This window comes from Parasteatoda tepidariorum, chromosome 9 (assembly GCF_982258835.1).
Source record: "Parasteatoda tepidariorum strain Cologne lab strain chromosome 9, Ptep-v5.0, whole genome shotgun sequence".
NCBI classification, from domain to species: Eukaryota; Metazoa; Arthropoda; class Arachnida; order Araneae; family Theridiidae; genus Parasteatoda; species Parasteatoda tepidariorum.
In genome coordinates, this window is record NC_141763.1 from 25,325,992 (window position 1) to 25,338,366 (window position 12,375).

General features: G+C 36.8%; 2 protein-coding genes across 2 annotated transcripts; both read right to left on the reverse strand.

Annotated features, from left to right (window-relative positions):
* Positions 1-2,492: 2,492 nt before the first annotated feature.
* Positions 2,493-3,374, reverse strand: LOC147803405 (uncharacterized). The gene has a single exon (XM_087151291.1). The coding sequence runs from the start codon at positions 3,372-3,374 to the stop codon at positions 2,493-2,495; it is 882 nt and encodes a 293-aa protein (XP_087007417.1).
* A 96-nt stretch (positions 3,375-3,470) lies between these two features.
* On the reverse strand, positions 3,471-7,751 carry LOC147803406 (uncharacterized). Its single transcript, XM_087151292.1, has one exon. It carries the CDS (start codon positions 7,749-7,751, stop codon positions 3,471-3,473), a length of 4,281 nt encoding a protein of 1,426 aa, XP_087007418.1.
* Positions 7,752-12,375: the final 4,624 nt, after the last annotated feature.

Sequence of the window (12,375 nt, forward strand, 5' to 3'; positions counted from 1 at the left end):
TGTATAGCAAAGTTGCTAAATTAGTAGTTTGGTTAAATGTATTTAATTTATCCTTTGATTATTAGATCTTTTGTTATTTTTATTAATGAAACTTATTTGATAGATAAGATATGAAATGTGACAATGGATTACAAATGGATTATTGCTGAATAGTGAACTGCATAGCCCAGACGGGACTGATGTTTATGATAACAGGGCAGAGGGCCCACATTTTCCTGAACTTTTCACATTTTTTTATATATCATCATACATGTAAAATTCATTTTAATTATTAAATATTTCATTCATTGAAAAAACTGTTCCTTCCTCCACAACACCACAGAATTATGGGGGCTCTACCCGGCATTTTGCCGAATAAGACGAACTAATTTCTGAACTGTTGGTGATCAATTGTGAATTTTTCAAGCTGTGTGGCCGACGCACCTGAACTGAGAAGGAAGCTTCATGATACCTCTACAAAATCTGTGAGTAGAACATTTCATTTCTAAAATGGCCTGTCTTAGTAGAGCAAGAAAAATTGATTTGATAAATTTACTTTGTGAACTTGAATTACATGCACCAGAAAATGCTAAAGTACCACAATTAGTTTAGACGATTACAGAATCGGAAAATTATGATGAGGAACTATTGAAAAATTTATTAACAATAACTTCGATTTTCGTAAACTTAATAAGAAATTAGTTAATATTACAGATTAATATAAATTAATAATTATTAATATTATATATATTAGCCGTAAAACTTCACCTCAACAAGATAAACATCCGATACCCCTTATTGAAACAGTGACTGACTCTATGTCAAACGCTTCGTGTTATAGTAAGCTTGATATCCGAGATGCGTTCTTTAGTGTTCGCGTTAAACCAGAATGTACGAAATATTTAGCATTCTCAACAGATAATTCGCAATATGAATTTCTTAAAACCCCTTTCGGATTGAGTACATCTCCAAATGTTTTTCAAAGACATATAAACAAAGTGTTTAAAGATTTGATCAAAGATGATACATTGAAATTATACTTCGATGATATAATCGTAACGTCGGAAACTCAAGAGGAAAACCTCGAAAAACTTAAACGTGTCTTTAGAGTAGCGTCAGAACACGGAGTTGAATTTAATTTTAAGAAATGTGAATTTTTAATGAACGAAATTGAGTTTTTAGGTTATTTTTTTAAAAACGGTACGATGCAACCGTCTGCTTTTAAAACCGCTGCTGTTCAAAATTTCCCTATCCGTAAATCGGTTAAATAAGTGCAAAGTTTTTTAGGACTTAGTTCTTATTACCGCAAATTTATTTACAACTATTCTAAAATTGCAAAACCCTTGAGTGATTTGTTAAGAAAGGAAGCGAAATTCTATTTCGGTAAAGAACAAAAGGAAGCATTCCAGAAATTAAAAGATATTTTGAGTCAAAAACCAGTCTTACACATTTTTCGTCAGGTATCAAAATTGGAATTGCATACTGATGCTAGCAGTAAAGGATTTGGAGCAATTTTAATGCAGCAGGGCGATGATGAAAAATTTCATCCAATATGTTATTTTAGCCGTAAAACTTCACCTCAACAAGAAGAACTTTCAAGCTATGAATTAGAGGTTTTAGCCATAATAGAAGCATTAAAAAAATTTAGGTCGTACTTGTTAGGTACAAAATTTAAAATTTACACTGACTGCGCTGCGTTTACCCAAACAATGAATAAAAAAGAAATAACATCCAAATTAGCGTGATGGGCTTTACTACTAGAAGAATTTGACTATGAAATTCTGCATAAAGGTTCAAATCATATGTCCCATGTCGATGCCCTTTCTAGAAACACAGTGTTAGTGGTTACTCGAGCACTTAGTGAAGTTACAGCAAAAATCGCTGCCGCTCAGGACAAAGACGAATTAATTAAATCATTAAAAGAACACGTAGAAACAAATGACGATAACTTATACTCAATAAAAAACGGAATTTTATATCGAATAGAAAAAGGTCGAAAATTATTAATTGTTCCCCAAACACTCGAAAATGAAATTATTCGTGAAGTGTATAACAAAAGGTCATTACGGTATTAATAAAACCGAAGAAATAGTTAAGCAGGAGTTCGATATTCAAAAACTTAAGAGATAAAACCGAGAAAATTATTGCTACTTGCGTTAAGTGTATTCTATGTAATAGAAAGTTAGGGAAAGCCGAAGGATTTTTTAACAATACTATTTTTAAATATAAAAGATGGGGTTATCCGATAAAATCTACCCGATTTAATTATATTCGAAACTGGGAAAAATGGCATATTATACACTCATTGTAAAATAACAAATGAGACAAGCACACAAGGGCTTAATAACAAAACAAAACTTTTAATAACAAAGAGTAAATAATTTTACATCCGCCGTTGGCGGTTTCCAGAAAAGTTATTGAATAATAATAATGGTAGTTGAAAATATTTTCCTCAGATGGCGCTAGCTGTATCGCAACATCCTCCCCCCCGTTTTGAGAAGGCTGTGACCAACTCAAAACGAGGTTAAAAATCTTTTGGGCACTTTAATCGAACGTCCAAAGCGGGTAACTTGGGCAGAAGACTGTTCAGGTTTTACATCAGCAGGAACAGAAGGCAACATTTTATCAGCATTTTGGTCTTTCATATTCTGATTAACTGCTAAAGAAATGGGTATTTTGGCCCTTTTCTGTAAAAGGCAATTTAATTTGTTAGCAGAAGGGAGTTCTAAAGAATAAATTCTTTGAATGGGCCTCAACATTTCTCCATTTTGAGCTTTCAGTCTTACAGTTCGAACTTTCCCATCTTTACCAGGGATAAGCTCTATCACCCTGGCTAATGGCCAATTCAAACGCTTCTTAAAGTCATCGCCAATGAGAACGACCTCACCAACCGAAATATCAATATTTTTGCCCTTTAAATTTTGTTTCAAAATTAACTGTCCCAAGTACTCCTTTCGGAAACGTTTTCTTAAGGATTCTATAAGCTGGACTCTATATCGAATTCGCTTGCGACAATGCTGAGCATCGACCATATCGATATCAATTACTTTAGTTTCTGAGTTATCTAAAAGAAACATAGCTGGTGTAAGAGGTTTTAAATCGGTTGAGTCTTCGGACAGATAGGTGAGCGGTCTAGAGTTCATAATTGACTCGATGTCGCATAATACCGTTTGCAACTCTTCATAGGTCAAAACAGCTCTTCCTAGCGTGCGTTTCAAAAGATCTTTAAGTGTCCGAATCAGGCGTTCCCAAAAACCTCCCCACCAGGCTGCTGACGGAGGGTTAAATTTCCAATTTATATGGTGTAACTCTGCCTCTCTCAAAACTTTATCCCAATCAATTTCATTCAAATCATTGTATGCCCCCTTGAAGTTAGTGCCATTATCTGAATACATTTTTCTGGGACGACCTCTTCTGGCGACAAAACGTCGAAAAGCCAAAAGAAATGAATCTGTACTTAAAGAGGTCACTAACTCTAAGTGTACAGCGCGTTATATTGCGCAAGTAAACAAAACAACCCATGTTTTGCTACCTTTCTTAATGTAGAGGGGTCCCGCAAGATCCACTCCTACAACCTCAAAAACATATGCATCCTTCACACTGTCCTCAGGAAGAGAAACAGGCTCGGTGAAATGAGCTTTAGCGGTATACCTTTTGCACTTAATACAGCTCTTTACAATATTGCGAATTGCTTTTCTATCTCTCACAATCCAAAATTTTTCGCGAATGATGCTCAACAATATTTGAGTACCAGCATGATAGTTAACACAATGATAATACTCGATTAGTCTCTGTGTAAAAATACACTTTTCGGGCAAAATTATAGGAGATTTAAAATAAGGGGTGTCGATTCTTTCAGTTATGCGAGTTTTTACTCTGATCATACCCTCTGAATCTTTGTAAACATTATATACAGGTATTTCATTAGGAAAAGGAAAAAACTTTGATTGAACAATGTTGATTAAACTCTTTTCCGCTGATTCAGTTTCTGCTAGGGTCAAGTTGCCTACAATTCTAGATTTCTTTTGAACGCGACAATTGTTAACGAAGCGCAATACCCAAGCAACAAGTCTGATTATTGATGGATAGCTAGAAAACTGTTTTGCGTACCAAGGTGTTTCCTCCTCAACCGAATTAAAATTACTAAGCACTACCTTTCTTCTCTCTAAATCTACTTCCTTTTCGCAAAAAATCTCATTGCAAGGCCAGTTACTCGAAGTTTCTAACAACCATGACGGTCCTCGCCACCACTGTAACCTTGCCAACTTTTTGGGAGAACATCCACGTGAAACGAGGTCAGCAGGATTAATATCTCCCGGGACATGCCGCCAATCATTAGGCGAAGTAATTTGCCTAATCTCTTTAACTCGATTAGAAACGAAAATGGACCACTCCCCCTGCTCTTTTATCCACCACAACGCAACCATTGAGTCGCACCAAAAATACGTTTTCATAGTAGGGATATCAAGAGCTAAACGAATGGAAAGGGCCATTCTTGCTCCGATACAACAAGACATAAGTTCGAGTTTAGGAATAGACATTTCTTTTACGGGTGCGACTCTAGCTTTAGCGCGTAATAATTGAATTTTAACATTACCAGAATTTTCAGTTTTCATAAATACACATGCACCGTATGAAGTTTTGCACGCATCCACAAATACATGTAATTCCGAAGAATCATTAATTTCGACATAACGAGGTATTTCGATGTGCTCAAAAAAGGATATTTCACCTATCCACGTAGAAAATTCTTTATTCATTTCTGGCGGTATTAAGGTATCCCAACTAAGCTTATCCTTCCACATCTTCTGCAATAATAATTTAGGCTGCAATGTACTCGGACACAATGTACCTATAGGATCGAAAAACCGCTGCACATACGATAATACAGTTCTTTTTGTAAATGTTTCGTTACGATCTAAATCATTAGTAAAGTTGCATCGTAAAGTATCTCGATCCGAATTCCACTTAATACCCAGTAAGGATGTATCACCAGAAGACTTGGATAAAAGAGGATTTGCTATATTACCTTCCCAACCTCGCAAATTAAAACAAGCTGTTTTCATTAATTTTTGAGTCTTAATAATAAAGTTTTCTAATTCTGTGACAGTGTTAACTCCCGTGACGCGATTGTCGACGTAAAAAGCATGTCGGAGCTTGGGAACAACATCGGAAAATTCATCGGAAGCGTTCTCCAGGAGATGACTTAAAGAAGCCATTAGTAAAAAGGGACTCGTGGTCACACCAAACACCACTCTACAGTGTCTATAAGCAATGGGATCACCTGTCTCAGATGGAAAGAAAAATCGTAAAAAATCTCGGTGCTGAGGGGATATGCTTAGCTGCAAAAAGGCTTTTTCTATATCAGAAGAAAGACCTATTGGAAATAATCTAAACCTGTCAATAATATCAGGAATCAATTCGATCAAATTTGGGCCTTTGACCAAACAGTCATTTAAAGATGGTTGATTGCACTGTTTGGCTGAGGCATCAAATACTGGACGCAATTTAAATGTCTCGCTAGATTGTTTGATGACAGGACGATGGGGCAAATAATGGCAAGGTTCATTAATTTCACTTTCAGGAACCATTTCTATAATATTTATCTCCTGCCAGTTTTTAAAAACATTGATATAATCATTCAAATAACCATTTGCTAAAGAGCGTTTACACATATTCAAGTGACGCTTTAAAGTTAACTGTTTGTTATCAAGCAAAGTAGTTTCACTTTTAAATGGAAGTAAAAGTTCATATCTTCCATTCGGAAGAATAGTTAAGTTATATTTATACTGCTCAATAGCTTCCGAAAACATTAATCTCTGTTTAGAATTATCATATGGGTCTCTAATACCTATTACATCGAGATCCCAAAGCTTATTTACATTTAAAGTTACTGAATGCAATACACATACATTATCACATAGGATACAATTGGAATCAACAGATATTGATTTACCATTATTTATATCTGCATAAACATTATTTATTTTACCAGTAAGAGTATTACCAAGTTTTGTCTGAACAACCATTAAACCTGATTTTAATGCTATTGATTTACCAGTAAACAATTTAGAGGTAATATCTGCTCCAAGAAGCAGATCTATTTCAGAATCATTAAAATTAACATCGTGAATATCTATGTTTCTTTGTTGCAATTCTTTTAGCGTAACAGAATCGTTAGCTCGAGGAACAAAACCACAGATTTTTTCTTCAGAGAGGACTTCTAGTTTAAAACAAAAAGTGTTTTCCAAATTATAAACTTTAATCATGAACCACTCATGGTCTTTAGGTTTGGTTTCGTTACCTCCAAATAAACCATGAATAAGTGTTTGTTTACCCTTGGGTTTCAAACACAATTTTTTAACAATTTTAGTACTCAAATATGAGCGCTGCGAGCCAGTATCTAAAATGGCTCGTATATTACACTCACTTTTCTTATTTTTAACTTTTACTATCAGAGTCATAAGAAAAACAGTTTTAAAATCATAAGCAGGGGCACTGCTATTGGCTAAAGATGACACTTCCTCAGTTTTAGGTTCATTGTTCTTCATTTCTCGATCAGGACACATCAAAATAAAATGATTTTTATTACAAATAATGCATCTAATCTTCATCCTACATGTACGAGCAGTATGTCCCAATTTAAGACAGGAGACGCAAGCTTTTTTGTTGTAAATTACCTTTCTCCTTTCTTCTAAACTTAGCTTTCGAGCAAAATAGCAATCTTGGGAAAGGTGCTTTTTCCCGCAAAAGAGACAGATAAAATTGATCTTACCTGTATTATCAGGCGTAGTGCTTACCAATGCAGCTGTGGTAGATAAATCCATTTTCTCTACAACAGGCTCTTTCTTCTTAGTAGAGGTTCCAAATCCAGCCCGAGCGAGGACGACAAGCTCCTCACCCTTCACCTCTTGCTGTAAAAAGTTCATTAATTTTTGCAAAGATCTTTCCCCTTGGTCAGAAGAACGACTTCTTTCGTATGCAATCAAAACAGTCTCCGGCAAAGAAGATTCTACTGGTGGCATTAGAAAATCTCCGTAATTGCTCTGTGTACGCCCTAGGCTTTCCAAGGCCCGTATCTTTCCTTCCAATTCATCGTACAATGCAGGTAAATCAGTTTTGGATCGACCAGATATAGCATTTTTCATTACAAGTGATAATAAGTCCCGGACATAAACTTGCACCAGTAAATCTGTCCGTCCGAAACGTTCTTTTAACTGTTCAATGGCTTTATCGTAGTTCTTAGCCGTTGCAGGGAAGCTGCCGACAACCCGGGCCGCTTTCGACTGCGGCTCTAAAGACGACAACAAATACTGAAACTTATCCTCCTTCGACAAAGTTTCGTCGGAATGAATTTTTTCATATTGGCTCCAAAAGCCTAAGAAATCTTTTAATTCACCACTAAATTTACGTAGCTCAATCTGTGGGAGTTTATATTTTCTCTGAACTACATCTGTTTTACTTAAATGTTCAGTCAATTTGGAACAAATTTCGTGAAATTTGTCACGATATTCTTCAGCTTTTTCAAAGTCCGACTCATATTCTGTGTCAGCATTTTCCAAGAGAAGAATACAATTAGAAACTTCTTCTTGGCAGTTCGCCAACCGCTCAAATTTGTCCTTCAATTGGAGCTCGTAAATCGAAAGCGTTTTTATATTACTTTCCTTAGTATCCAATTCAGCAACATTGAGCACGTCTTCAATATTTTTCACACATAGCGAAAAAGAAGTTCTTAGTCCTTTTCTTTTCGCTTTTAATTGAATTAGTTCCATATTAGCACAGTTCAGAAAAATTCAGTCTCGAAATTAATATATCAAATATCGGGTCCCTGTTCGGGCGCCAGTTATTTAACAATACTATTTTTAAATATAAAAGATGGGGTTATCCGATAAAATCTACCCGATTTAATTATATTCGAAACTGGGAAAAATGGCATATTATACACTCATTGTAAAATAACAAATGAGACAAGCACACAAGGGCTTAATAACAAAACAAAACTTTTAATAACAAAGAGTAAATAATTTTACATCCGCCGTTGGCGGTTTCCAGAAAAGTTATTGAATAATAATAATGGTAGTTGAAAATATTTTCCTCAGATGGCGCTAGCTGTATCGCAACAGATTTCTTAACCCCATGCCAAAAGATAACATTCCCCTCGATACTTATCACGTAGATTATATAGGTCCGTTGCCATCCACTAATAAAAGTTATCAGCACATATTAACTGTAGTAGACGGATTCACTAAATTTCTGTGGCTATACCCATCCAAAACAACAACCGCACAAGAAGCAATCACAAAATTGAGAACACAACAAATTATTTTCGGTAACCCGCGAAGGATCATAACTGACCGAGGTACAGCTTTTACTTCAAAAAACTTTGAAAGGTATTGTGCTAATGAAAACATCGAACATTATAAAATCACAACAGGTGTAAGTAGAGGAAATGGACAGGTAGAAATAATAAAATAAATACTGATCCCCATATTTTCAAAATTATCCTTAGATGACCCTGAAATGTGGTATAAATTTGTCCCATCAGTGCAAACTATTATAAACAGTACCGTGTCAAGAAGCACAAACTTTACGCCATTTGAACTTTTAACTGGTGTAAAACTAAAAAATAATCTTGACCTGCATAACAAAGAGATCTTGAACAACGAATGTGAGAATTTTATAATGAGTGAAAGAAATGAACTACGAGAAAAAGCGCGAGAGAATATTCTGAAAGTGCAACAGGAGAACAGAAAGAACTTTAACAAGCGTAGAACATCTACAAACAAGACTTAGTTGCTATAAAACGGACCCAATTCGGAACTGGACTTAAATTAAGAAAAAAATATCTTGGACCCTCCCAGGTGACGGCTGTGAAACCTAAAGGCCGTTATGATGTTAAAAAAAATCTCTTCCCATGAGGGGCCAAGCATCACATCCACTGCAGTAGATTTCATGAAGCATTGGACTTCATAATCAGTATCATCAAAAAAAATATATATGCATATATATAAATATGCTTATGTAAAATTAGATACTGCTTTCATTTTTTTTTATTATTTCAGGAAACTTATTCATGCTTGTGAGGAGACAAGAAGTCAGTAGGGCGAGTGTGGAGGATGAGGAGGAGAACTCTGTCTTTCATCCCTCAGCGCCACAACTTTCCCACCTCACCATCATCACAACTTCCCCGCTCCACCACCATTCCGTTTTAGTTGGAAGAGACTCAGTTTTCCGATTATTGCTGAACAGTGATCTGCATAGCCCAAACGGGGCTGATGTTCATGATAACAGGGCAGAGGGCCCACATTTTCCTGAACATGTCATAATTTTCATATTTTTTTATATTTCATCATACATGTAAAATTCATTTTAATTATTAAATATTTCATTCATTGAAAAAACTGTCCCTTCCTCCACATATATACACTAAACTAAAAACTCCACATAAACTAAATTTTTTAAACTATATATATATATATATGGGGACGGCATGAGTGGTCGTCTTAGAATAAAAAGGCACTGTTTTTAAAACAAAAAATATATATTGAAAATTAAATTTACATAAGGACGGACGATTAACAATAACATAAATAAAACAAAAAGTAAATAAATGAGTAAGAGTTCGTCTTTAAATGTTTTGTATAATCATAACTCCTCTTTGGAGTCCATATACGTCACGTCTTTTTCGGTTCGTTGTCCACCGCGCTCTCTCGTCTCAGGGAAATTCCCATTGCTTCCTAATCATGGGCACAGGGATCAGCTTGCGGGACTTCTAGCTTAAGGCCACTTCTAACTGACTATATATATATATATATATATTTCATACATACAACCAGTACTGGGATTATGCCATCGTATCAACCCTAGCATGAGTGAAGCAGACAAGGTTTCTCATCTTATGAAGGGCATCGCGAAAAATATTTATCAAGTTCTACTGACAAAAGGAGTAACAACGACTACCGCTTTCATCGAATGCTGTCAACATGTCGACTCGTGGCAGCAGCGACGCATTAATCGAAAGAAGTTTGAAAGATTATCAAATGCCGTTCCCGTTGCGACTCTTGAAGACAATTTAGACATATTGTCAATAATACGCCAAGTGGTCCAAGAAGAAATCACCCGACTATTTTCTGCTACTGTTCCAACTCCTGAACCAACTATTGACAGTTTAGAAGAAGTTATACGACATGAAGTTGTGAAGACCTTAGCACCCATGACCGAGGCAAACTTCAACAGAAACAAAGACTTCGATAGTTTTAAACCGACGATACCTGTTTCGTACTCAGAAGCACTACGCCGTCAGCCATCTAGAACTGGAGTTGCTCCTTCTCGGCAAACTTATGAGCCAGGCCGTCCTCAATTATCCCGTCGCAAAACTGATATCTGGAGAACAGAGGATAACAGGTCAGTGTGTTATCACTGCGGTCTTCCAGGTCATATGTACCGACACTGCAGTGAAAGACAGACATTTCAAGACTATAAACCGCGACAAAGAGAGACGATCATTTCAGACGAAGGGATTAGTCCCAGTAGTCAACTTAGGATTTCGTCGCCGCAATTTGAAGAACGAAGACGATCACCATCCACCATATAGGCGTAGAAACAGATCACCCTCTCCAGACAGGCGTTCTAGTCGCTCCCCATCTAGGCGTTCAATGGAAAACTAGAAAAAGCTCCCTTCTTCGGAGGTAAGGTCGCTAAGGGAGAAAAACCTCCAACAGTGGCGCAGATGAAAGAAAATAAACTCGAAATAATTATGGAAAATAAACCATCGACTGCTCTTATTGATACTGGTGCATCGTTTTCTGTCATTTCTGAGGCATTTCGAAAAACTGTATTAACTTCTAATATCTTATTCATTAAGTATATATATTTAATATCACATTAAGTTTACCTGGTGAAATTACTCCTCCTAGCTCTCGTTTTGAGCACGTTCACTTAGATCTTGTTGGTCCACTACCACAATCGCAAAGCCGTAGATTCCTTCTTACGATGATAGATCGTTTTAGTAGATGGCCGGAGGCCATTCCTGTTGTGGACATAACTGCTGAAACAGTTGCCAGTGCTTTTCACTCTAACTGGATTTGCCGATTTGGTGTGCCACTAAGGATAACCACAGATCGTGGACGCCAGTCCGACTCTCATTTTTTCAAGTCTTTGACAAGGCTGTTAGGATCTCACAGCATCCAAACAACACCTTACCACCCAGCTTCAAATGGGCTTATAGAACGGTGGCACAGAAGTTTGAAAGCAGCTATTCGTTGATATGCAACTGAACGTTGGGTCGACATCCTTCCTTCCATCCTTTTGGGCCTCCGTTGCTGTTTAAAAAGTGATATTGACTGCAGTGTGGCTGAATTGGTCTATGGTTCACCACTCCGGCTGCCGGGAGAATTTTTCATCTCCTCCAACCAGAATTTAGATCCTGCTTCAATTGTTGGTTTTCTGAGAGACATTATGTCTCGCATCCAACCAGTTCCTCCTAGCCTTCGTTCTGGCAGGACAGTGTTTGTGCACAGTGCTTTATCTTCGTGCAGTAATGTGTTTTTACGACAAGACTTTGTCCGCAGCTTTCTTTCACCTATTTACATGGGACCCTTTCGTGTCATCTCTAGAACTGACAAAACATTTACCATCCAGCTAGCCTCACGAAATGTCACCGTCAATGTGGATCGTGTCAAACCTGCATTTATCGATGTTGTCCCTGAAGCACCAGTGCCTACTGAAACTATTTCCATGGCTTAATCACCTCTTCCAGCTGTATCAGTTTCCATACCTTCTACCACCACAATCCAGACTGCTCCACAGATGCCACCCACATCTCAGCCTTATGTAGCTAAGTCTGGAAGGAGAGTTAAATTTAACTCTCGTTACCTGTAAGACAACGCTGTCGCTGGAAGGGGAGTCCTTGAGCAGTCAGGCACAAGTCTAAGGAGCTAGGCACAAGCCTCACCATGTCTGGTAAATAAGGTAAAAGCGTCAGCTTTTTATCTATTCACCAGCATTATCAAGAGGAGAGGATGTTTTGAAGATGGTATGCTGTGTTCTATGCTGGCTGTCGTTGCATTCTTAATTTAATATTAATTTTACCTTAATCGAAATAAACATGTTGCAAATATAATTTTATCACTCATTGCTTATTTTTATCCGATGTGAAATTAGGTCGTTAATTAAAATATACATACAAGTTTCTCCACACCTTAACAATGGTGAATCGGACAGTTTGCAGAAAAAATATAATTTTAAAGATTTTGTAATTTCTAAAAAACAAACAGCTACAGGTGCTTCTTGTTTTTTCCGCTGAGGGTGTTAGTGTGGCGTCAGTTTATGAAGAAGCGCGCATCTTCAGAGGAGTCCGTTGAATATAAGGGAGTGGGGAAACAGAAGGCTCTGCAC